The following is a 27,746-nucleotide window of genomic DNA, read 5'->3' as shown; positions in this document are numbered from 1 at the left end:
GGCTTTTATTTATTTTTTTATTAAAATATAACATGTACAGGATATGCAATATGCTCAGATTGTTGAAATAGATAAAATAGTCAGAAATAACGCAACTAATAAACCGGTTTTCACAAAACAAATGTGTCTGAATTAATATGCCATATATACTAATGTATATTTCAGCAGTTTCTGGTAGAGGTGAGATTTTTAAATTTTTTAATTTTTTTAGCAAGGGATACTGATGATCCGTTTAAAGTTGTCTCTCGTTGTTTCAGTTGTACTGCCACATAACTCCAGTCAAGACTCGTCAACTGTGTGCACACACACTGCATGTGAAAAGAAACGGCACACACCGTTCAGTTAGTAAAGAGAGTAACTCGTCAAATGAACAAAACGAGCTGAGAAAAGGTGCATCAGATCTTTGGGTTTTTTTCTCTGTTGAGTTCAAAGTGAGGTTGCCACTTGTCACATAACAGCAAGGCTGCATGCTGTGACGGTATCATCCGAGAATGTATTGTTTTTCTTAGATATTTTTACAGCTGGCGGTTCATGTTGTACAACTCGCCTTTCTGCTTCGCGACAGCTTCCCGTGTCTGTTTCATTTATATTTCGTTTTTTTGCGCACCATTAAGTTGATTTAATGTGGAATACGTTCGCCATTAGCTTTCTGTGTCGGGATCAATTCTGAAATCCTGGCTTCGTATAATGGCAATAAATCAAAAGTATGTGTGACAATTAGCATAAGGTCCCATTTGATAGTGTCTTTTACTTTGATATCCATCTGTTTTGTGCGTTATGATTCGTGAAATCCTGAATGAAACTGCCATTACGTTGGGCAGCAGGCTGCCTGTCCGTCAGAGAAATCGGCCCCCGCTCTCCAACACATCGAGCTTGTTGTGAAGACATTTTTTTTGCAGTGATATTGAAAACACAAACATACATGTTGGAGAGATTTCAAACCGTTTTAGGAGCTGCACCTTTGTTTGTTAATGATCCCTTCTTCCATTTTCATTCTGTCACCCCCCCCCCCCCCCCCCCCCCCCCCCTCTAGTTTTTGGATGTATTTGCTTTCTCTCAGGTCTTCTCATTATCACTCGGTAATTGCTTTTGTATCCCCTCATTTTTATTTAGGAGATAAAATCTCATACCTATGCAGTACATAAGCTGCAGTGTTATCACTGGGTGGGTGCGCATAAGGAAAGGAGCTCTGAAATGCATTGTGTCAGAGGGGCGGCCTCACCAAGATAAAGCGGCGAGTTTGTGCATGTGTGTGCACTATCGTGTGTGTGTTTGTGTTAGAAGTAATGGCGCAGAGGGCTGATGATCAGGCAAACTGTATATCACTTAAAGACTTTGCTCCTCTCCATCCATACATTCATCCATCTTTTATACCGTCTTTGTCCAAGTTTGAGTCACAGAGCGCTGCGCCTCATCCCGGCCAACACCGAGCGAAGGGCAAGCTGCTTTCTTGACAGTTTGTCAGGGTGAAACAGAGAGAGCCAGATCCGCGGAGGAAGCACAGGGAAATGATTACTTTTTGACACTATTTAGATTTTATTCTACAGATGTGCACTTTTGTTGGTGTGTCTCACTGAAGTTTAATACAAAATGACCTTTTCAATCTTCACAAGTTTTAGTTTATTCACTGCACGGCACTAATGGGCTCTTTGACGCCGATACATAAGAAAACCTTGTACAGTGAGGGATGATTGAGTTCGCCCTGTCGATCACAATGACGGCGTCACCGTTTAAACACCTTTTCATCATAAACGCGCTTCTGTTTTCTTAGTCTTGACAGGTCTCATTATGCTCTGTACTGACTATGAATGTGAAATTATTCAATTGTCATAGTGCTGCTCCATTGCCTTAAAACTGAGGTCGACAGCGCAAGAATGTTTTCTCAAGGCCTGACGGCACCAGAGAGTTGGATTGTTAAACGCACTTTGTACAACAAAACATGCAAGGTTAATTTAAAAGAAAACATAAAAATAAAGCAAATGTGTCTTCTGCACAACCGTGCAAATATAACTTATTTTTCTTTTGAAAAAAAAATAAAGTGACCTTCAAGGTTCAGAATAGGTGCTACTATACCTTTTATCCATGTGAACATTCAGAAATTTGCTCAAGTCATTAGTTTGCATGGAAGTTCTGAAAAAACAACAATGACATATCAATATAAATGAATTTCATCCACACAATTAGTACCACTGAAGAAATGTACGAGCTTGTTGCATAAGTGCACATTTTTTACAGACAATGAAGACTCGTTCAATCTTTTCTCTTTCTCTGTAGAGACCAGCTGTTCGTGCTGCACTTTTACATGAACTTCTGCTTTTATATTCAATATGACAATAAAACCTTTATTCTCTTTTTTCTTAGGATATCTGACAGTTACCATAGAGCCCCTGCCTCCTGTTGTTGTGGGTGAGACTGTGACTCTGAAGTGTAACTTCAAAACTGACGGAAGGCTTCGGGAGATTGTGTGGTACAGGGTAAGTAAACCGCTACACTTCATCTCTTCTTTTGTCTACGCACCGAAAGCCTTTAAGAATTAAATGCTGTCCAAGCACGCGTTGCTCGACATTCGGCAACGGAACAAGATCAATGGCAGTAATCACATCGCAGGGATATGGCTGTTTTTGGAGAACAATCACACACTGTCAAACTGCAGTTGTTAGGAAACAAGCCATTATTTGGGCCAGCTGTATGGGAGGCATCACTGGCTGTTGGTTGGAAATTTGATTTCTCAATCTGCTGGTCATCACCATAATTTCTTAATAGTTCACAGCTGGCGATTCAACAGTTATTAAAATCCCAGTTGGTGCTCTACCCTGTTTAAGCTCTGCTAAGAATTGAATTGCTGGTGAAGGAGGAAGAAAAAAAAAACCCAAAAAACCCCACATATGCAGTATGAAGTTTTGCTGTTTCATAAGCCCGGCATGTGTCACAGGGAAGTGAATATTGGAAAAACAAATGTTTAAAATATTACAGTTCATAGGGGGGAAATGTGTTTCACTTCAAGAGAGTCACTGATAAGCACTCGAATGGGAAAGCAGCAGCAGCTGCCGCCATCACATCCTTGCCCGACCATTTGTTTTTGCCAGAAACTCTCCAGTAATTCTTGAGAGCTGTAAAGATTTGCTTTGTAAAATCATTTCCATGTTGATAAAGTCACTGAATGGGTGATTGGATTTATATTACAGAATACAGACAAACTTGAGGACCCTGAAATACTACCCCACCTAACCTCGGGCTCCTCCATATTGCTCTGTGCTGGGTCATTTAGGATGAATGTTGTTGACTATAATGACTCATAGGTTTTTCAAATAGCAAACATACAAACGCACCAATTAGTTTGTCCTTCATGCCGGTCGCTTCACATGTGAAGCTTGGACATAACAGACAGCTGCTCTAAGATGCAATTCCGTCACCTCATGCGTTGACGTCAATACAATTTCCATAAGAAGTAAAAAATACAATATAAAATACAATTTGTAGGTAACGGCATATCCTTTGCCTGCATTTACATTTTTTGAGAGCAAGCACCGACATGATGACGACGATGATGATGATGGATATGGTGATCAGGTGAACATTGCATTAGGTTTTTCTGGCACTTGACTCATGCTGCAGTTTGCACCAGGAGGCTCAAGTCAAACAGGAAAAGAGAAATATGAGTTTTAATGAAAAGCCTTTTATTCCTTCACATGTATTCACTGAACTTCTCACATGGAACTAGGAACTAATTCAACTTTGTACAATTGCAAATATTTTCAGGTTTGAGCTCCTCGCTGCATTTCTGTCGTTCAGTTTGAATGAAGTATGCATATATACATGCTTAGATAAGGTATGTCGTATATGAATAACAAAAGTGTCGGTTAAAATAAAGGCTACTATAGTCAAAAGTTGCTCTGAAGTTAATATAGCAAATTTTTTCCCCTTACATTTTCACATTTTTGTAGTAGGGCAGGTTAAAAGATTTGGATTTTTATTTATTCATTATGAAGTTAGGTATGTTTTGCAATTAATTTGTAGTTTTTTTCCACATGGTTTGTGTCCATCATTGTTTGTAGTTTCACTATGCAATGCTTTCACAGTTGGGTGTCCGGCCTCTTTGAGCGGGCCCTAAAAATCACAAGTGGTTTCAAAGAGCAAACCTGCTCATTGGTTTCATATGTTGGCGACGGTGGATGTGCAGTTTGGCAATCTGGGGGAAAAAAAAAAAAAAAGATTTGCTCCCCCTGCCCCGAGTTACTTCTCTCGTACACGGAAGCATTTTTAAGAATCCCACATGATTTACATCCAACGGTGTACTCATGACGGGAAAGCTTTGAGGCAGGTTGGTGGAATGTGCTATGAAGTGGAGACGAGTCCAGATCATTACCTCTTCTTGGCGTGAGTCTTGTGTATGCCATAATGTCTGCCGCACAAGCTTCTTTTCCAGCTCTTTTTATGTCCCCCCGCCCCGACCCTGTTTCCTGATGAGGCCACACAACTGTGACGACTCCCCTACAAAATATAAAACAGTATGACTACAGTAAATGTTAATATGGCGTCCGTACAGTAAATGTAACCACAGTGATAATAATACCTTGAAGGAAACCACAGTAGTGTCCTTGTGAAGAACTTAACAGTTTATGTCCCAGCACCCGATTAGCATTAACTGTAAAATGTCCCATAACCTTTTTGCAGTGAAAACTACTCTCAGTATACACTTCTTTTCTCTATTTGTGCCTCGCAGTTCCTTCATACTTTTTGATCATTATGAGAATAAAGTCCAACACTGTGGTTACACTCACCTTGGTCTCAGCCACCAATCTGAGCCGGGGCCGCTCATTAGTGAGCCAGCAGCAGTTTATTGCTTAGGCAGGAACTCCGTCTTTAGAGCAGCTTCTGCTTTCTCACTTTTATTATTATAAAATAAAAACGCCGTCTCTGGACTCATCTTGGCAAATGCTGACCTTTCAAGGTAGGACAAAAAGAGATTTATAGCACTTTACGCATTCACCTTAGCATCATAGATCACTTTCATCGCTGTGACAATTTCATTTAATCAAGCAGGGGGTTTGTACAGCATTGTTGTGCTTAAATTCTGTCAGATTTTCCCAGTGTCTGTTGATAGCTATACTTTAAATAACTACTCTGAGAATAGAGCTGCCTATATTAGGTGTTCTCACGGGGGAAAGCAAAGAGGTTGTAACAGAAATCGGCCCCATCTCTCTGGTGGCCACTGCTCAGCACAAACTGCTGATAAATTATAAATCAATTACCCACGCTTGGCCGCCAAAGTTTCTTTAATCTCTGTCTTTTATTTGACTAAATGCTGTTGACTTCTTATTCTACCTCCTGTTCAAATGCAACTGGGGTTGATACTCACCTGGGGAATCCTCATATCTAATCGAAGCTTGGCCAGTCAGATGGAGGCTGAATTAACTGAATATTTCAGCGGGTGCTCATTTGCAGTGCTAGATCCTGACATATTCCGTTTGAGGATTATTTTTCCTTCCAGAAAAACACGACCCGGCTGCAGTCAGAATTAGCACGTCTTAGGATGTACTTCAGATAAACCTGATTACTTCAGAGAACCTTTCAAGCCACACTTACTCAAATTCTCCACAATGTATTCAAAACTCCAGAGATAAAAGTAATGGATTTGATATGAGTTCAAACTCATTTTCTATTATAAAACAGTATTTTGTGTTTTCTTTTATCCTCCAAATCATGAATAAGTTATTTTATAGTGACTTGTCTTGAGTCACATTTGAAGAGATTTTTAATGAGCAGACATCCTGCCCATTATTATTCAACATCAGTCATTAGCTTCACATTTTCTATTAGATTATTTTGGGCACTTTGTAAGGACATTAATCCACGTTTTATTCGCGGTACTCCCTCATTGTCAGATATCTGAAAGAGCACACTGCATGATGGGATAAAAACATAATATCAATAAAAAAAAGTGCATAATGAAACATTTGATTTCCTCATATGTATAGTTTTTTTTCTTTTCTTTTGGCTGTGCAAAACTATTCTGTCTTTTGTCACCAACTGAACTTGAAATTTAGATCAAGGTGACCAAACTGCTTGGAAGCATATAGTGCTGCAGCCACATACAATTATTGAACACATAAGGGATGGTAGCATTAAAAACAATAAGTATCACAATTATGAAACAGATGCGCTAAAGGCTCCAGCTGTCCTTTGAGAACAGTGCAGTTAATGTGTTGCATACAAAGACAGGGAAAGTGATATATACAGTTTGAAACACACACGTGCATATGTTCCTGCAGATGCACTGATGTGTGAAAGATTTTCTGATACGTGTTATGAAGCGTCATTTGATTCAACAAAGAATATTTAAAGAAAAAAAGAATCATTCAAACATTACAATGGACTCGGGTGTAAAAAGTTGCAACCAACAAAGCAACACACTTCAGATCCTCCAGTTTTCATCCCTCATATATTGAATATATTGATAGGGCCCTTCTAATGCTCTCATTCTGGTTTACTCAGGATGACAGACTGAGACAGGGAGTGAATGGAAGAGAGTGAAAGCAGTCCTCAGTAATAAATGTTGTACAGCCCTGGAGCTAATGCTTCAAGAGCAAATAAATGAGAGCCTCTCAAGTGTATGATATTGTACTACAGGCCACATGAATGTTTGTCGTGAGTGGTGAATACTGGCAGGCCACGGATTAAGCACTATGGATGTGTAATACCATCAAGCTGTCATCTGCACTTTAGCGGCATACCAAATAGTAATGATGGATCTTTAGATAGGGTGGAACTAATGTGCTGCGTCTTTAGGGGGGGAAGACTTTCTGCACGCTCGTGCTCGAATACCACTCCTTTAAAGACGGGCACTCAGGCTCATCTCATGCTGTGCTTGTTTTAATTTATGTTATTGTAATGAATATCCATACAGGGCTTCTCCCAGTTGACACGCAGGTATGCAGTGCAGACGATGGTGCAGCGGGCGGTGTTTGTCCGTTCGCCTGTTGAGTGCCGCTCTGCACTCTTCTTAATTTTAATCACTGGATCAACTGTCTCTGCAGTGCTGTTCGCCCTCCCCGCCCCCTTTATGCCCATTACAGAATTCCTCATCTCCGCCTGACATAACTCTTCTGGGATCCTCTCTCTCTTTCTCCAACGCCAACACACGCGTCGTTCCTGAGACGCTCCAGTAATTTACCTCTGGCCTTTATTTATTTATTTATTTATTTATTTAAGCAGTGTCCATCTTAGACAATTTCATTATTCTGATTCAAACTCACCTGGATTTATAATCCTGCTCTTTGCTGGATTGAATTCTCGCCACTTTCTGTGTCGTCTTGGCTCATTGGTTCACATCAGATCGTGCAATAACTCGTCTGATCGGTCATTTTGATAATTTGCCAAATATATATTCTGTTCTTGGTGTGAACACAGTGTTAAAATACTGTGAGCCTGAGCTGCCCAGAAAGAGACAGCAGTCTAATTCATGCAATTTCTGGATTTATTTGATATAACTATCGTGTAAATTTGTCACAAAATGAAAAGAGCTAAGATTGAAGATTAGAATTTTTGGGACCTTAGAGCAGTTCTGTAATTATTGGATGTCATGTAAATGTTCTAGTTATGTCTGTCTTATCGGCCTCTTCTAAATTATTTATTCCCAACTCCTCCATTTCTCCCTATATTTATTTAGGCCAGATATTTGTAAATGTTTTGTCTTCTGTTGTTGAGCTTCTCCTGGGATTATCCTTCCGTGAGTTTAATTCTCCTAATATACAGAGAACATCAGAGATAAGTATTTTTACATACTTTGTGACCTGCTGTAGCACTGGAATTGTTTGAAACTTGCAAGATGCATGTTATACACAGTTCATTTAAGATGTACATCATCAGCCCCTTTCATAATGATGAATAGCTCACTAACCTTTCCTTGAAAACATCAAGTACTTACAGTGGTAATGATGTTTAAATTGATGCCTTGTTTTTGAATAACTTTAAAGTAAATGAATATAAGAAAGCGGCTCTCATCGCCCTCCCATGTCCGTGCTTTGGTTTGTGTCCGGCGTCATAACGAATCAATAGTTTCTAATGTCAAGAAAAGGACGATAACCAAAGACATTTGTAAATTTCAATCATCAGCTGTCGACCATTGAACGCTTGTCAAATTTTAATGAAGCCATCTGCCTCCACAAATTAGATTCAGAGCATAACAGCTCTGTTAGCTTTACAACCAATGGTACAACACAGTACAGTGTTACAATATGGTAAATAGATAGAACATAAAAAAAATTCAGTTGATAGTCAACACAATACACTTTTTGGAGTTCTTAGCTGTTCTGCCATACCTTGTTTATTGGAATACTTGAAAATGTGATATTTATCATGAAGCTAATTGTTTACGGTTGTGTGTCCATCCATCTTCCTGCTCTACTGCGTTATACAAGTTGGAGTCACAGGGAGCTGAAACGTATCACTCACTTTCACGCCTACAGGCAACTTAGAATCGCCATTCAGCTTCATATGCATGATAGACTGCAGGAGCAAAAACCAGAAACGGGAGTACCTGAAGCAAACTTGCACACGTAAGGGTTAGGGTTAGTAGAACATGGAAAACTCGTGTAGAAAAGCCCATAAGCCCCACCTGTACTAGAACAAGGGACGTTAATATTCTCAGTGCGGCCGCTACATCTTTTTTATTTCCAGATATTTTCCTCTTGTGTTATGAAGAGCAACCACCTTCCTCGGGCTTAAATCATTATAGAAAGCTGTAGACTTTATATAAAATGCTTTTTGTTGATTTTAAATAGTCAGTGCATTAAACAAACATCTCACCCAGTAAAGTTACTTACTTGCAAATGTTGGTCAGAGTGTGCTCAGAATCCCCCCCCCCCCCCCAAAAAAAAAAATATGCTATGGGTTTATTAAGGCCAAGCTCAAGCAGTTTTAGGACTGAGGGTTTATTCACATTTGTCACGTTTGGTGTGGTTGAAATGAACCATAGTGCAATTGCTGCGTTAGTGCAGTCCATTTGTGGAAGTATGAACGCTCCCACTTACCCACACTGTGGTGCATGCCCGAGAAATAGACCAGGTCCAAGTGGGAAAAAAAATCAGTACACTTGCAAAGGGGCCGTTTTATTAAAATCTGATATAAATCTGAGTGCAACATGTTTCAAAAAGCTGTAAGGGGCCAACCAGAAATAATAATGACTTTAAAAGTAAAGTGTCCTAACAGTTTATTACATTTTATGCTTTATACTTTTTACAGGAGGTACTGATTTCTCCACTGGTAAAAATAAAACCCACAAAAAAACCCACACGTCACTAATTTAACATACATTTTGTTGCATTTAGCTCCACACACAGTGATGTTGTGGACATTTTTGTCTGGAAATATTCATCATTTCTGATGCTATTATAATGTGTATATATATATATATATATGTGTGTGTTTGTGTGTGTATGTCAGTGTGAGTGCAAAAGAAATTGAGCCAGAGTACTTAAGTCAGGACCAGGAAATGACATCAGTGTGAAGTCTGCCTCTAAGTGAGTGTGAATCCCACACTGGGATGTTAGTTCATATGAGACTTATTTTAAACCCTATGCCTTTTGAAATGCTGCTGTTGGCCATTTTACTTGATTGCTGAAACACATCCACATCTGGCAAAATGTTATCTTTTACTGTCTGTCTGAGAGCACTTCTTCATATGATTGCATGGAGCATTTCCCATGGGTGTCGTGATGAGTGTGGCGCTCCCACTCCCTGAAAGGTCTAATACAGCCCCTGAAAAACAGGACTTCGCCTTTTGGCATCCGTTAAATGTGCGCTGCTCGACAAAATTCACATTCCCATTTTTTTATTTTTTTCCCTTCAAAGTGAGGCAGTCATTTATATGTATCTACTCAGATTTGACTTTTACTTGAGTTCTCACATCCAAAAATGCCTGCACAGTTTTTCCCTTTTGACATACTGCCATTATCTTAACAGCACAGAAGTGTGTGTACACGGATACATAAGTGTTTGCCAGCTGCTTTTTGGACATAGGCCAGCTGCCTTGGCCTACTTGCTTAGAGCAGTGTGATGTTTATATTTGGAAATACGAAAAATAGATCTGGACACAAAATACTGACACGGCTACATTTGCACAGTCCAAGTTGCAGCGAGGAAAGTATTCACAAATATTGGTGAGACACTCTGCACCTCATATTATCCCAACTCTTACAATGCCTCTGGTAAGTTTCCGATTTACTTGTGTCCCATATTTGACAAATCCCATTAAAGCTGCTGACAGCGTCAAAGCACAATACAACTGTTATGCAAAAGACGTTTCTCTTGTCATAGCATGCCAGAGAATATAGTAATGCATTACCTGAGGGCGCAGTGTCAGTGGATTTATTGTTGGCTGTTTTTGCCACGTGCTACTTCCAAAATTCAATATGAATAGACATGTAAGTTACCGGATACTTGAGTGAAAAGTGGAGTATTATTTCGAGCCAATAATCCTGTTTCTTGACTGCGGAGAGACACAGGAGGCATCGCATGTTAAATCGGAGTTTAAAATCTTGGAAACAGGGTTGCCTGGGCAACAGGAATCTGTGAGTTCAGAAGAGCGCTCTTAGCACTCTCCTGTGGGGGTTTTGGATGTCTATCTTCCTGCTGTGTAATCCCCAAGTGGAATTGTCAAGGTTCAAAAAATTTCAATCTCATTTATCAACAATTGTAAAGTTGACTTTTTTTTTTTTTTTGACAGTTTGTATCTTCGTCCTTTTTGTCTACCTCTCTTTTTTCAAGCACACTTAGTCATTGTCTTACTGAGAATCGTCATTGGATTCAGAATTATTCATCTTGACAATGGCTTGAAGCGGTTTTAGCTCTGTCAATTCCCAACAAACTGTAATGATTGTGGTTCTCCCTGTGGGTTACCCGCAGGTGCTCTAATGTCCTCCCACAATCCAAACGCATGCATTTGAGACTAATTGGTGACTCGAAATTTCCTTTGTTGAAATACGAGTGTGACCTGGTGTGAGAGTGTGTGTGGTTGTCTGTCTCTCTGTGTTCGCCCTGTGAAGGACTGGTGACATGTCGACAGTGTAACCCGCCTTCTTTCGTAGTTCGATGAAACAGTATACAACATGGACAAAATAGTGTGCGAGAGACTGTTGGCAACCAAACAAAATGTAAAAAGTCTTGTAAAATAGTGCATGTTTATTTTTGCATGCGCTGTGATGCAGTTGATTTTGGCACCGTTTGTTGTTTCTTAGAATGTCTGTTACTATTTTGCATATTCACGCTTGTGGGTTTCAGGTTTTTTTTCCCTTTTCTTTATTTAATTCACTTTTGTCTTTAGATATGCTTCATTGTGCTGAAAAATTACAAAGTATTTGCATCATGACTGCAGCTTTGTCGGCTAATGGTGGTAGAGATCGCTATCAGCGTGTCTCAGGACGATGCCAGAGGGCTTGTCTGGCCGCTGTCCATGGTGCTGATCTGGATTCAGCTCTCAGTGCATATAACGTTGCTCCCATCATCCACTGCATCCTCCCTGGGATCAGATGACACCTGACGGATTTAACTTACCTGTTAAACAATGGGGTTTTCTGTAGTATGCATTTAGCCACAATTCTCCTTATCATAATATTTTATCTGTGCAGTTGTTTTGGTTCTAAAAACAACTTTTACTTCTCATTTTTGTCTCTTAATGAGTCTTATAGTCATTGATGTATTTACTATGTGTGGCCTACTTGGCAGAAGACTTTGTGTCTTTGCTTTGTAGATTCCTCGTTTGACTCTTTAATATCATTAAATCAACTCATTAAACATCACTCTTCCCCCATCTCGTTGCTGCACTTGGCGTCGGGCTTTGATCCTCACTCCTATCAAAAGGGACGACTTTAAATTTATTTATTCAGCGACGTGACACTTTGGCCCTTTTTAGTGAAGGGAACAAAATGTGTACAATTTGTGTTTTGAGTTCTCCCACCGGAGCCATATGCAGTGAACTGATAGGAACGTTTTCTATCAGCAGCTCTAGTAATTACTCAATACCCCATTTAAACACAGTTTAGCATTTACCCCAAGATGCACTTTGGGGCTGTTAGGTTCCTGATGTGGTCGTTGCCTTCTCGAATTTTGTGTCTTCAACCAAATCCAATTTTACTGAAAGGGGTTCTCACATTTGAGCACTTTTACAAATTACACTATTTAACTGAATGGAGGCTTTTTACTGGGCTGGATATATAGTTAACCCTTTAAAGGGCACTCGTTGAATTACATCAAATTGAAAGTTAAGACCCGAGAGTGTTGTTAAAGGATATCTCAAGACGGTTGGGACTTTCAGAGTCATTACAAACTCTTTGATGTGATTTATACAGTATATAATCAAATCTGTTGAAATATGACTAAACCTCAACCTGACTAAATTGTGTTTATTCCATGATTTGTAGTTTAAATATGTTATAATTTGGATACACTGTGGACTGCTTTCTGCAGAAAAGTATGGCTAGTATGCAAGTATGGCTCACTGGATGCATTGGACTTTAAAATGTGTATAACGTGTCACTATTTTTATGTGCACTGTCATATGTTCAGTCATTCACTTGTCTTTTTTTATATTTTCAAATTAAATGAATGAACCATTCGCACTGACAGGGAGTATAAAGATATTGCGGGAGGACATCAAATTAAGAAATGTTGTTTGCACTTGCTTACACTTTGCAATGACCGTCTTGAATTTACTACAGAGATTCTAGAGAACAGGATGAAATGTTGTAGTTATCAAACGCAGTCATTTAATTGAGAAAAAGGTCTGTGACTGACATTTCTGTTTGCACAGGGGACACACTGACCTATACCATCAGAAATTACTTTATCGCCTTTTACACAGTTTTACAGATATTTGCACTCCGCCTCCCATAGGTCTTTAAAAAAAAAAAAAAAAGGCTGTCTGCCCCTTTAAATGGTGTTACAAACCTCTGTCATCTTTATTAGCCTGCTGCTCCATGCCGAATGTGGTGCCCCCAGGGAATGGGAGATAAGGTGATACGGATCACTGCACCGCAACCTTCTTCCTTTGAGGATGTCACTTGGGCAAATAAGCAGCCTGTTATACATGGTATGATAATTACACACTTCATGTCAGCAAACTACAGGATGAATCCCTTTTGTTATCCCAAAAATGCTAATAGCAACAAAAGGGACTGATCGTTACTGTGCCTGTCTGAGGGCTTGTGTTGCCAGCGACTGCGATGATGGGATTTTTTGTTTGTGAGCTGCTAAGAGTGCATAATACCTCCTCATTGTTGACATCGCCAAGAGATCCCCCAAGTATCCATCCAAAGCATTCTCTGCATTTAATTAATGCCCTAATTGAACAATGATGTATGCATATGAAAACTCTCTTTTTTCCTGAAAAGCTTTTTCTTGACGGCAGAATTAAATCCCCAGCTCAACATGTATATCGCAGTTTATCTTTGGTAAATATGAGCATCAGATTACAGTAAATCATACATGGGCCACAGATCTTTAACCCCCTAAGTTGGATTGATAACAAAGTCAACTGCGATAGGACTCCTTAGTGTAAAACTCTTGGTGTTGAAAATGATTGAACGTAACAGTTATTGATTGGTACACACTGTGTTGTGTAGGTGTTGTATATGTCATGGTTAGTGTTCTCATTGGTGTGTGTGTGGTTTTCAGGACTGACAACCTGTTCAGGATGCGTCCTGCATTTACCCATAGTGATCTGGGATTGACCCCAGCGCCCTTTGACCTCTGTGGGATAAAGCACTATGGAAGCTGTATAGATGGATGAATTACATGTAGATCTTTGAATGTTTCCCTGATCATATTTTAATAATAACAGCCATTCAGATTTTAAATCAGATGGTAAAACCATGATTTCTGTTTTCGTTTTTTTTTTTTTAAGGCTTAGCTATTCAAATTTTCAACATGTCTTCGAAATTCATAATCTCCCAACCAGAATCTCCCCGGATTTTTTTTAAATCCATTCTTGCCATTGCAGAAGGATCAAACAAAAAAGTGATTACTTAGCGATTACTGGTGGCTCAGAGCCTCTCGCTGACATTTGCATGAGAGGGAAAGTTTCTTCCGTGGTAGAGGAGTCTTTTCTGTGGCCTCTGCTTTGCACCAACGCAACACACTGTGAGGTTCTTTGACGTCGAGGATTAGACCGAGCCGCTCACTTATTGACTCATTGACTATATCCATTCGCTCCTCTGCATTGACATGTTTCCACAGGAACTAAAAGATAACAATAATAGGAAAAAAACAGGTACTCAATCTTTGATTTTTCTTCTTTTTTTAAATTGTTATTCATACATTAGTGATACTGTTCAAGTGGTAAAACATGCCACATGTGTAATTAAATGTATTTGCACTCTGTCCCCACAGCAAGACTATCTATGGCCAGGGTTTTTCTTTATATGTCCAATTTGTAAGTTCTCCAAGTACTCCAGTTACATAACACAGTCCAAAGAAGTGATTTCTCTAACTTCACCGCGGGTGTGAATAACAATGCTTGTGTGTGTGTGTGTGTGTGTGTGTGTGTGCGGCTGTCTTATCTATCTGCTCCCAACATGTGCTTTCACTACTGAACACACACATGCAGTGATGTCTTTGTGGGAACTTTTATTTGACATATTGTGTTTCAAAGCCCTTGACCCCGCATGCATGGTATTCACCCACTGCAAGTTTCTGTCCTTCACAACCCTATATTGGACAAAGCGTCAAAGAAGAGGGATGAATGTACTGTATGAATGTACTGTCTCACATCATTCAACACAAAATCAGAACCCTCTATAGAGGAAACATCGAGATCTGTGTCTGTTTTTTCTGTAAAAGTTACACAATTATTTTGTCACATCGTATTGACTAGAGAACATAAATATAATACAATATATTTGGCACAGCAAAAGACGTGTGATGTGTGAAAATGGCAAAGCTGCCATTTGCACTAGTATTTAGTATATCCATGATATATATACAGTATATATATATATATATATATACCCTGTAGTAACTAACTGTGCTAAAGCGCTTTGGCTTTGTTGAAGCAGTTAAGTTGCATAATACGAGTGATATTTCAGAGAAGTGAACATGTCAAGCATTGTCGTCATTTTCACCATCAGCAAAAGTACAGTACAGCAACATTCAGCACAACTATTGAATCCTGTATTTAGTTGTTGTCTGGATTGTTGTTCAATCCTCTTTTGTTGATGTGAAACTATTAAAATGGTCACTCCCGTTCACACCAGGTGACTGCTGTTCTTCATTCAACGCACTTCTCTAGAACCAAGGATATACTATAGAACCTTAACTTTCTGGTGCATAGGACAATATTCAACATCGTCTTTTGCGGCAGCTGGAAAACACACCACTGTCTAGCACTGTCAGCATTTTAAATGCTGAATTTATGAATTATATGTGGTCAGTATATGTATTTGGAATAATAGCCAGATAGTTAAATTATATCTCTAAGAGAGGTGTAATTCCAGTCATGTTCACAGAAGCCACATTTGTGGGTTTCCCTTTCACGTTTGGCTTTCTCCTGGTCTTCTGGGGACTCGTCCTTTTGGCGACTTCATTACCAATGAAAGATTAATGCGTTATACTTTACTGCGTTATGCTTTACTGCAATATTTGCAGTTTAAATTCAGCGCCATCCTCTTCATATTGCTATAGAGACTTTGGTGACATCTTCTTCCATTAGTTGTATAATTGTACTTCAAAGGTTAAGATCATACGGTTTTTTTGGGGGGGGGGGGGGTTTAAACTTAATTTTCAATCCTTTATGTCAGTCACAGTGTGACATTCCTTTGTGTGCTCCTCTTTAGGCTCATGCAATGAACTCCACATTAACAGTACAGCTGACATACGATTGGGGCCATATAGTTCCAACTTTCATTAAAAATGTGTCAAATCTTTGCTGTACTGCCAGCAGGTAGTGTTTCCAGATTCAGCAATACTGGGAGAAAACGACTTAACAATGGAGAACAGAACTGATGCAATTATTTTGGCCTCCTTCTGATGCTAATTCATATAACTACTGTGGCATATTGTGTCCTGCTGTAAAGGGCATTATCACACACAAGCACTATTTCAAAATGTGCACGTGTTCTGATAGACACGTGTGCCAGCCTGTTCCTGGTTTAAATCACTGGGTTTAAATTGGCAACGCGACCACTGCTGATGCAACATCGTGAAACACACAATATTCTATGGCAAAAGATTATTATGGTTAAAGATTCTTTTACATTAGCATTTATACACAAAGGCTGCATAGAGGCTTCAGCTAAGAACGACGACAACAAAACAAATCTCATACATTCTCTCACTCGTGCGATTTAAATGCTTTGCTGGAAATGGGAAGTTGGGAGACAATATTGATCGCCATCTAAAAATGGAGATATCGCAGAGTTCAATAGTTCAATAGTCACTCACTTTTTCATCATCATTTTTCTGCATCTATTTCTTTATTTGGGTTTCCATGCTTACTATTTGAAGACAAATGTGGAACAGGAAGTAATCCTCATACAAGTTACCAGCAAGTACTAAATACCACATTTTAACATTGTGTCACATTTGGAGTGAAATACAGCAAATATGATTACAAGTACAAAAGATTACGAGATAAATTCAAATGCATAAATGCATATTTCTCACTGCTTTGTCTTTTCTTGCCACAGCAAGATTATTTTGTTTTTATCCTTTTTTTTTTTTTTGTTTGTTTTGTTTTATGTCCAAACCAAACACTGGCCCCACTGAAAAGTGAAGTAGCCTCAGGTCACATTGCCCCTCTCCAAAAGAACCCAGTCTGAAAGCCTGAGACTCTCCTCAGCAATCTATAATAAATTGTTTATGGTGTGTACCACCGCTCTGCACCCCCCAGCTATATAATACAGTAATACAATTGCGCTGCAAACCAGGTGTTGTTCCTTTTCTCGGTCGCACACCATTATTCCCTTTCTTGGAAAAGTAGTTTTGGAATTACAGATGTCCATATTGCTGCTAAACCGAATATAAGTGCCCCCAATTGTGTAAATTCATCCTAACTTTAAGGTCAGTGTTGTTTTTTGAATTTCACTTCTGAACATGCTGGCAGATAGACCCTCCCTCTGGTCTACATATTCCCCCTTGTTTTCTTTTTGTTTGTTTTTCCTCAGCCGGGGATAAGACGCATCTCCTGTCCATTGCGGAGTGGTCAAAGTTACTTCACCATTCACATGATCAAATATCGACTTTTTAAAACCCCCATCTTTGTTTGAGCAAACGCAAAACTAGCAAGCTAATAATCTTGCTATTTTCACTTTACCTGCCTCGAGGTTAATTTATTTCAAGATGGAAGATCATGTAGGTACACAAATACACACTGAAGCTGCTTCTTAAAATCACTAGATTGTCTTAACTTTGACGAAGATCCAAGTTCAGCGATATTAATATGTAATTTTTCCACTCAGATGTGAGAACTTTCCCACTTGCTCATGAATGCACGAGTTTTCCCTTAAAGCTCCTGCAGATTGTACGATATTGGCAATTTTCTACTATCCGTTAAACTGTGTGACATGCATACCATAAATCTCTGACAGTCTGCAAAGTGCCACCCTGCGTTTTATATATAAAGGCTTTCAACTTCTCAGACTTATGCAACTTTCGGCTGCATTTTTATTGATTGTTAGTAGCTCGTACCAGGAGTCGTGCTGTGCGGTGTAGAGAGGCATGGTCGTGAAGTTTCCCACTCACTGCATCACAACAGACTAATTCAGCCATGGCAATAAATGTCATTTCTTTTGCGTGGCATAGGCCAAAATCACTCAGCATTTAAACAATAGACAAAACAGAAAAGTAAATAATCATGCGTATTTTGCTAAGTCCCATATTTTCTATAAGTCAAATTTTAATTCGTTGTTTTGCTGATCTTGCAACGTATTGGGGCTTAACTTAGGATGCGACTTATATCAAGGCACCGCTGCAGTACCACCAATAAAATCCTCTGATAAACAAAACAAAGAAAGCTAATCGCGAGCTAAAACCACGATTGTGTGTACACATACATGTGTCTTATACTCCAATATGACTTAAATTTATGATTTATACTCGGCTGCAACATATAGACCAGCAAGTACAGCGCATGTCTTTGAAGAAGAGTTGCTACTTATGGAGCGATGCTTCCAATGTAGAAGTTTTAAGAAACATGTCTCTAAATTGTGAGAGTTTTGACATTTCATATCACATTTTGCTCTGGCTGGAGTGATTGTGACTGCAGTGGCGGAGCAGACAACAAATATAATCACAGTGAAATGTTACTGAGTGAAAGTTTTTTGATTTGTGATTATTTTGTGATAGGGAAGGTCAGATTGCCTAATCAAAAAGTCACCGTAGTTAATGTCACATATTAAGTGCAAAGATATCTCCAATGACTTAAATTGATGCAAGAAGCTTATCAGTTGTTAGTTTTTTTTTTTAATGGGCAACTTTTCCCACACAAATGTGGCATGTAATGTTCATAGATGTTAATGTTTTGTTGTTAGTATACTTCAGATTAAAGTAAAACACAGTAGCTTCCTGTAAAATATTGATAAGGTAAACTTGCAGAATGCTGCTTTTTTGAAGTCATATCTGACCTTTTCTGTTTGTTTCTTTATCTTTCTTGACTTTTAACGCAGTTCCCCCTTAATAGGCAAAGTAAACAATAAGAAAGAAAAAAAGTCATGCACTTTGGGTACAGATAAAGATTGTATTGCAAAAATGTAATGTTTAGGCAGCAACTGAACAAACTATCGCTTCAACACATCAACAGTTCACTCATGCATTTACTATAAACGTTTTGCAGACTGCTGGGCCGGAACTTAACTAAGACCATTTCCCCCAACCTGATAATTTGAAAATGTCATCCAGGTGTCGCTGCATCTCATACAAAACAAATAGCTGTTGTCCGTTATTTGTAGATAAACAGAGTTTATGCACACACACAGACAGAGACACACACCTGCTAAAAGAAAAATAAAACTAACTCACATCCACTCGAATGGCAGTTAAAATGAAATGGTGATAATTGTCTGTGCCGTGAGGCCCCGTATATCCCTCTTGAGCACAAACTGCAGAGGTACGTGAACACAGGTGGCAGACTTCAGAGTTGCTGAACCACAGCAAACAGTTAATGACAATAAAAATGTTGGTTATCGGTAGGTTTTCACAGTGAGTGCTCTGTTTAAAAAAAAAACAAAAAAAAAACGGCCCATATAAGTTCAGTTCCATATCTTTATTGTCGTAACCTGTAGAATATGTTTATGCTCCAAGTAAGTATTTCTGCAACTGATTCACACTGAATGGGAGTGCAGCATTAAGGCTTTTACTGCTGATGAAGGCATAAAGCAGATTGTTTCCACTGATTTCTGAGAGACTTTTTTTTATTTTTTTTTTTATTTTTTTTATTTGCCCGTTCGGGTGTTGTTTTTTTCCCCCCATTGGTCATATTATTTTAAACAACCATTTATTGTTTGTTTGTTTCCTTTATAACATTTGTTTTCAGTCATGCTTTGTTAATCCCCTTGGGGAAATTAACTTTTTCGCATTGAGCCATCATATTTCTAGGATGCAGTGGCAGCCACATTGCTTTGCTCCAGGGAGCTGATGGAGGTCAGAGGTCCTTTTCTGACCCTTAAGGCTCCCAAGGAATCTTGCAGGATGAACTGAGGGAGTTGTTCTGTGTAGTAAATTAAACTTTCATAAGAACATTTTAACATAACGTTGTATTGTCATCTTTCTGTACAATAGGAAAATTCAGAGAATCTATATTAACGTATATTCTTGTATACTTTTTTATAATGCAAAGCTAAAGCAGCAGGTTTTAGTCTCTCACGGTCGCTCTCAGTTACTCAGTTACAAACTTCTCGTGTCCGGCAGCGTCAGACCCGAAGGACGATTCACCAAAAGCTTGTTCAACATGCAGTGAAGTCAATACACTGACTTCTCCTCTCCATTATTGATGGATTGGACTCTCCTTTGTGATAGTTTGTCATCTTGGCTTTCCTAACCCATCTCCCTCGCTCTTTTTGAGATGAGATTACATTTGCGAGCGGCGCGTGTATTTTCCATCACAAAAGAAAATGTCAGACAAATTCACGATTAATACCGGAGCCATTCAGTTAGACGGAAAGGTTGCTTTTAAAAACGTTCACGTAAAAGGAAAATTACGTTATTTTTACATTTCTTGCAGATATATGCTGAGGCAATAATGGGCTACGTTTGTACTGCAGGTTGCAGCAGGTAGTTGATGGCTGTGCTGAGTACACTAATGTGTTTGTAAAAATGGAATGGTTTCATTAATGCACAGTTCATTTTCGCTGTCACAGGCGCACTATTCCCAGGATGAAAGAAGGACAGTATGAATAATACTAACCCTCACATGGCAATGTGTAAATGATGGGTCTGAATGACCCGATCACCAATCAGAGCCATAATATGGACTAAGTTCACTCATAAGCAGACCATTTTCTGCTGCCAAGGAAGAAAACAATTAGAGAAAAGCTTCCCTTCCCCAGTGGGTTTAATGCAAGTGAAGAGAAAGAGGTTTTGTAATAGATTTTTGTCCGTGTAAAATGAGATGCTGACCTCTGGGTCCAAGACACTCAGAGACATCAGAAGAGTGGTACAGCACACTCCCACTGGGGCTAAAGGATATTCATCCAGGACATCATTCTCACACTTGGTGTGAGTCATGCTACCAGCCATGACAGCCACTCCTCATGGCTGTTATCGCCCAAGAGCCTCCGAGGGCGTTCAAACTGGAGATTGCATCTATGCAATCAAGTTCTTTTTTTAAATGCTGTGGGACCCCGGCAATTGACACTATTTTTTTATTTTTTCAGACTCCGTGTAGCTGCTGAATTGAAGTTGTTAATCATGTCATCTTCATGGATAAAAGAAAAAAGCGGCGCTTTTTTGAAGAGTGTCAAGTCTTGTTTAGAAGGGAAGGAACATAGCGTTAGTTTTCAGTGATGAAATTATGTAATAGCTTTTATCTCCCGCAACTCTTTCCTCACCCGTCTATCAGAAAGTTGCATATTTAACATTTTAAGTTCGTCTGAAATGTTTTGAAACATCCGAGAGCGCTTAGATGTGAAACAATTTCATAACGTCTCCAGCGCTATGCCTTTCTGTGATGTTCAGTTTATTTCTCACTCTTCGCTTTAACTAAGATCTCTTTGTTCCCCTCAGGCAGTCATTGACATGGTATATATTAATGAATCATTAAATTGTGTCGTTTTGTGTTCAATCTAAATTAATCTAGTCAGCATCCATACCCAATTCTTCCAGAATGGGGTAAAGCCAGCCAACACAGGTCAAAAGGCACAGTTCACCCTGGACGGGCCACGAGTATCTCAGACACACACACACACATGCATTTTAAACTCTGCAGATTCACTAAATACAGAAAAAGCGTGCTGTGTGAGAGAATGCACACGAAGGCCTTCTGGTTCAAACCATTAGAAGCTTTGCTCAGAGGCAACAAAACCTCTACTTCAGTGTGCTCCCTGCATTTAAACTCTTGCCTTTCCATAAATTCCATTGCAAGATATATCTACATGTACAGCAGGTTGTGTCTCAGTCTCAAGGTTGGTGGTTCAAAACCTCACTGATTGAAATGTGATATTTTTGTTTTTAACCTACTGGCCACAGTCACTGTGGTATTTTCCATAATTCTTATGCGATTATAAAAAAAAACCAAAAACTATTTAACAGCATTTATATGAATTGCGTAAAGAGCGAACACTTTTCCCAATTAGATTTTTTATATTTCCATATCCCCGGTGACCAGCTCACATCTCCATTATGTTATATTTCACTTTTTCTTTTTAAGGCTGAACTCCTCCTCGAACCCAAATCTAGTCAAGCATTCTGTTTCTTCTTCAAAATATTACTCTGAGAATATAAACCCAGTTGGAGTCCAGAAGAAAAACATAAACAGTGTGTCCGGAGCACAAGCAGTACCCATGTGTTCAGTTTGTTTGTGTCTTGCTGAGCTCTTTGACTTTTATAAAGAAAGTTTTCAACATTTGATGCCGGTGTCACAAAGTCTGCTGGGGTTCCGACAGTAATTGTTCCCTCAACCAACCAGTGCACAAAGGCGCACCTCCTGCAGAGTTGACAGACTTTTCACATTATTACAAATATCTGACACTCTTAACCCAACCTGTCGTCTAATTTATCTTCTTCAAAGTCAGCATCCTTTCAGGTAGTCATAATATTAGCATAAGATACACAGCTTCCTCTCGAACTCACAAATTCGCAAACTTGTGGAAGAGGTCGTGCTGCGAACGCAGTATAGATATACACAAATAGATCATGTGACTCTATAGCTCAAAGCAATGCATCTAACCTATATGTAACTTCACAAACATGTTGTTTTCCTTGATCTTATAGTGAAGCTGCAGTGCCTCTGTGTAGGGAGCCATGATTAATACGCATGCTTCACAGAGCATGAATTCACATTGCGTCATGTAAGATTTGGATACTGAATCAGGCAAACTGTCGCCGGGTTAAATAATGGTCTGTTTTTCTCTTCTGCACAATTGACTTTGGCAGTGCCGTTCCTGTTAATAAAACATTGCAAAAACCTGGTGCAGTGGTGCTGCTTTCTTATAAGGATGTCAAGTATTCTGTTGCTGTGCTCCTTTTTTTATATCATTATCAGATACACATGGGTTAAACGGCCTCCATATAGTCGTTTTGTGCAGAGTCTGCATGCTATTTTTGTCCGTGAGCGCGTTTTTCAGCAGATACTCTGGCAACCTCCCGCAATCCAGAGACATTTTTGTTGGGTTAATTGAAGAAAAAGAAGAATCGTACTTTATTAATCCTCTTTGGGAAATTTTTTCACCGAATTGACCCATTGGTAGCAGCCACACAGAGCAGCGCATCGGGGGAGCTGGTTGGGGCAAGGGGGCTTGCTCAGAGACCCCCAATGTATGTTGGTTTTTTTTTTGGGGGGGGGGGGGGTTAGTCTGTAGTTGGAGAACCCACAAGGAGAACATGCAAACTCTCCACCAAAAGACCCTGGGCTGTACTTGAACCCACGACCTTCTTTCTGTGAGGCGACAGCGCTAACTGAATGTGTGCCTCAGTGTTGGCCCCTCTTGTCTCTCTGTGTTATCTCTGTGATGGACTGGCGACCTGCCCATGGTGTACCCTGCCTTTCACCCAATGTCAGTGGGGATAGGCTCCAGCCATGCATGTCCTGAGTCTGAATCAAGCGGGTATGAAAGATGGATGGATGGGAAACAGCGGTTTGAATCAGATGTCCTGGAAGCTGCTGCTAAGAACCCATTAAGCGTGACATGTTTTTACACTACAGGTTTCCATGTTCCATGTTTCCAACATGAAAAAAAAAAAAAATCATATTTCCATTTAAGAGTGTGTATACATTAAGCATTTGCTTTGAAGTCGTAATGTGAATGTGGCTTGTCAGTGTTGTGAAGTTTTCATACAATACATAGTGGTAATACAGTTCAACTGCTGCACTTTAGGGCTTCATCATCTGAGGCACAGTCGAGCAACTTTGAGCCTGCCAGGATCCTCCCCTCCCTTTTTGCACACTTTGTGCTTCAGTACCCTCTAATTTACAAATTGAACACTTTGTTTAATCCCCCTTTATCCTGATGCGATCCAGCAATTTAGAGTCAAAATCCAACAGCGGTATCAGTGCAATTTGGGTTTTCATGGTCTCGCTCTCCTCTGCTGATGCAGCACATGTAGTATGTTGCGCCACTGGTCACTTTAAATAAAACCATTGTGACACAAGGCCTCAAATTCTCACATTACACACCTCCCCCTTTTTTTTTTTTTTAATAGTTTGTAACATTGTTGATAGACAGATCGTTAATTTCTGCAATTCTTAAGCTTTTACTGAAAAAAAGGGCATTGATGATAATGAATAATACTGAGTTTGTGCGTGTTTAAACGATTTTGCAAAGCTGAAAACTGGATAAACTTTCTGCAAAAATAAACTGCAACAAACCTGGACTACAAAGAGACTAAAGAATGTGGCACACCGGAAAGAAAACAACACATGATCGGAATCCCATGGCCATTGAGTATTTAAGAAATATTTTAAAAGATCTTTCTCTCAGACAAATAGATGTGAATTTGTTCCACTGATCTTTAACTTCCATGGACAAAGCCGGTGCTATGAATGAAGAAAACAGTTCCGACTGTTTGTATAAACTAAGGTTCATACCCCGTAGAGGCAAACTCCATTGAGGTGGCCAAGTTAAGATGAAAACATGCTTTAAGACCATGATTTTGCATTCAAAAAATTGTAGGAAGTTTTCCTTTTCCTGCCTTGCTCTTTTGTTTTCATGGGGAAACCAGATCTGGCTGCTGGAGACACGAACTGCGCTGCTCATATCAAGTATTCATCCACAGATTTCCATATAGCTACAGATTACAGAGTTGACTTTGCATTTCATGCAACACCACAGACTTATCGTAAGGTATCTTGGCTTATCGTTTTTTACGAGATTGCTTATTCTCTGTACCGATCAACTGACAAAAAGCATATTTTTTGTTGAATGCCAGCAGATCCTCTAAATTTCCAAGTGATGCATTTTGTCATGTTAATGAACTTGTCAGAGGTTTGATGATGCAAACAGAAGAAGTCTGGTATGACTGTCTGTCTTACTCTCAGCACACCCATTTTCTGAAGTGCTTATTAGTGTGACAAAAGCTATAGTCAGGTACATATTAAAGAAAGAAAAAAAGATATTACCAGAAGTGCTTTCATTAATTGTAACTCAGATAATGAGATCTTCAAACAAACACAAAAGCTCCCAGTTTCCTTTTTATGATCTCTGTTGTGGGCATTCAGCCATTGTCACAGTTTATTCCTAATAGCAGCCACCCGAAGGCTTTTCTATCCTATTTTCTTTGGAATTTCAGAAGTATTGCCTTTGAAATATGCTAAATGTCCGAGAGCTCTCTTTCATCTGTGTGTTCCTCGTAATTATTGAGAAAGCTGTGATATTGGACTGTATTTGGAGGCCTGCGTCTCAACTGGGATTTGATATGGTCTGGTTAAACCGTTTTCCTCAGCAAGCTAATGACTGAGGTATTCTGAGCCGAGCAAAACAGTGCAAAATGTAATCATTCATTTTTTTCCCCCCTCCTTTTGAATGAATGAATAAATAAGTAAACAACAGAAATGTACATTGCTAAAAGTCTGGATGATTTGTTGGCCAGATCAGCAAAACATGCGAGTATGTTTATTGGGTAAATTGTATTTATATACCGTAAGTGTTGTTTATGTTTTTCTTAAAGCATCCCGTCTTCTATACTAGTTTATGCAACTTTCGGCAAGCTAGAGTCGAGCTCAGCAGACTGGAAGAAGGCAGGGACAGCTCGCTCGTCAATTATAGCCCAAACATGGAGGAACAGACAATAGTCCCCTGGAGTACCCAGAGAAAACCCACATGTGCACAAGGAGAACATGCAAACTGCGGGGAATAGGCCCATTGTTAGGTGAGATGGGTAAACACTACAGCAAAAGCTCTTTTCCAAAACCCCAAAATGTGTATTTCAATGTCTTTAATGAAAGTGAACTCAACTTGCCTACCGCAATTACAGCAAGTGCAGAAATCAAAGCTAAAAATTCACAATAACATTGTCTTGTCCACATGTCTCCATGTTAGTGATCTATAAATGTGGTGCCTGTGGTTTTTTTGAAATAGCTGTCAAAAGCACTCATGTCATCAGGTTTCCTTTAAAATCCCACCTTTGAAGAATTTTGCTGTAAAACAAGATATGTTGATAAACTGGCACGTCTGATCAGCTGCCTGTTTTACTTTACTCAACGGTTTTTATCTCACTGAAGTAATCACTGGAGACACCATGAAGCGTACATTAGCTTTATGGAGGAAGATTGCCTGGCATGTGTGAGAATGGCATCACAGGAGTATTCTCAATTAAAAGCTACATGATCTAATCTTGCTTGATGCAAACCTGACGTAGCTGTCCTGACATGTACACTCGAGCGGTAAATCACTCGTAGATAGACTTCCATAGATGGCCGACTCAGTGGGCTAGGCTCCAGATTGCTATCAGTGCTACAAGGTAACAAACACAACAAATATAAAGACTCCCCAAGGGCTTTACAGAAACCCCAACAATCAGCAGATGTACTGTGGTGTCCTGTGGTGTCGTACAAACAAAGATTTGCTCATGTTTTAAATCACCTTTTTCCCTCTTTTTTTTTAGTGCATTGATAAGGGCACATTTAATTGAGAGCCACTTTATTCAGTGTATGGTTATTGAGAGGAGAAATATGTGCATAAACCTTACTTGCCCATATAAAGTATATATCCCACCTTCACTCTATGCAAACACATAAATGCATCATTTTGATTTAAAATTACCAGGTGACAATTTGATTCACGTGTAGTTGAGTGTCTTGCCAGTGCAGATCGGGTATTTAAAATGTCTTGTTGTTTACTGGTTCAATTACATCGTTCAAATGAGCACATAAAAGGCAGGGATACATAAAAACCAGTGAGAATTTATGGCATTAGATAAATCTGTCCCGGGGCTTCTTTATGCATCTTTTGAAAGCCGTTAAGCTATCACTGAGGCAAGCCATTTTCTCTCGCTATCAGAAACAAGCGCTGAATGTACACCTCAAACAAACTCACTGATAAATTGAGTAGAGAACAGTGACTGAGAGATAAACTGAATTGTAAAGCAGCTGTGATGCATCGATAGAGTGCTCCGACTGCAGCGGTCCTTTGCAAACATCTCCACCGGGAGACTTTTTAAAAGATAAAAACATCTGATTGGATCCATCAACGTGGCTTGAACACATACTCAATCCCCTCTTTAAATCTGCTTCAAGCAAAGCATTTGTGTGCTTTTAAAAAACGTGTTGATGTGTCAATTTCTTTGCGGCGTCACATGCAGAATAATGTGCCAAGAGAGCTGATCTACCCTTCTTGTGTGTGTGTCTGTGTGTGAGCATGATATCCCTCAGATCTTCCATCGATGTAAGAGAGTCACTTATCAAGCCAAAGCTCTGTCAATGAAATTCCTTGTAAAATGTTTGATTTATTTTCCTTGCTTTCCATTTATAACCAAACACCAGAGTGTTGTTGTTCTGCTTGCAAACACCTGAAATCAGTAAAACTCTTTAAAAACAAAAAAGGAAGAAAAAGAGTCCTCTCTGTATACATTGTCGATCCATCCATCTTCTATACTGCTTAATGCACTTTCTTGGTGCTCAGTCCGATCCCAGCTGACAGGCACACCCTGGACAAGTCGCCTGACGATCAAAGACTATCAGACACACATTAACAGCAACGACTAATTAAGTCAACGATTATTCTCAAATGTTTTTGGGCTGAGGTAGGAGACCTGGCGAAAACCCACACTAATACAAGCAGAACATTCAAACTTCACCCAAAAGGCCACAGACTACCTTGTAACTGCAGATATCTGGACAAACGCATGCGCTGCACACAAGGTTTCAGGTGATTTGTATCGTATTTTTCGTCACCAAATTGCGTAAATGTTCCTGGCACATCATTTAATCATATGATTCCCCACAAGGAAGACTCCCAAGTCCCTCCATCACACAATCAACATTGACCTCCACGGAGGAAACATGCGTCGCTCGAGGTTGACTGCTCTCGGCTCCTCGTACGATAAGAAGCAAATCCTTCTTACTCTGTTTCCCCTCCATGCCACGGTCTGCGATGTCACTGTACACT

The 27,746-nt window shown here is 39.5% G+C and overlaps 1 protein-coding gene across 2 annotated transcripts in view; it reads left to right on the top strand.

Moving 5' to 3' along the window:
• igsf21a (immunoglobin superfamily, member 21a) overlaps positions 1-27,746 on the top strand; it is a 178,943-nt gene that overhangs the window by 56,951 nt on the left and 94,246 nt on the right. For both annotated transcript variants that reach the window (XM_080460822.1, XM_080460821.1), the window contains exon 2: positions 2,362-2,474. In XM_080460822.1, the coding sequence (XP_080316948.1) occupies positions 2,362-2,474 (113 nt within the window). The remainder of the gene's footprint in view (positions 1-2,361; positions 2,475-27,746) is intronic.

This window comes from Lipophrys pholis (genome assembly GCF_963383615.2).
Source record: "Lipophrys pholis genome assembly, chromosome: 4".
Lineage (NCBI taxonomy): Eukaryota > Metazoa > Chordata > Actinopteri > Blenniiformes > Blenniidae > Lipophrys > Lipophrys pholis.
Note: the sequence above shows the minus strand (reverse complement) of the source record. Positions and strands in the feature narration are given on the sequence as shown.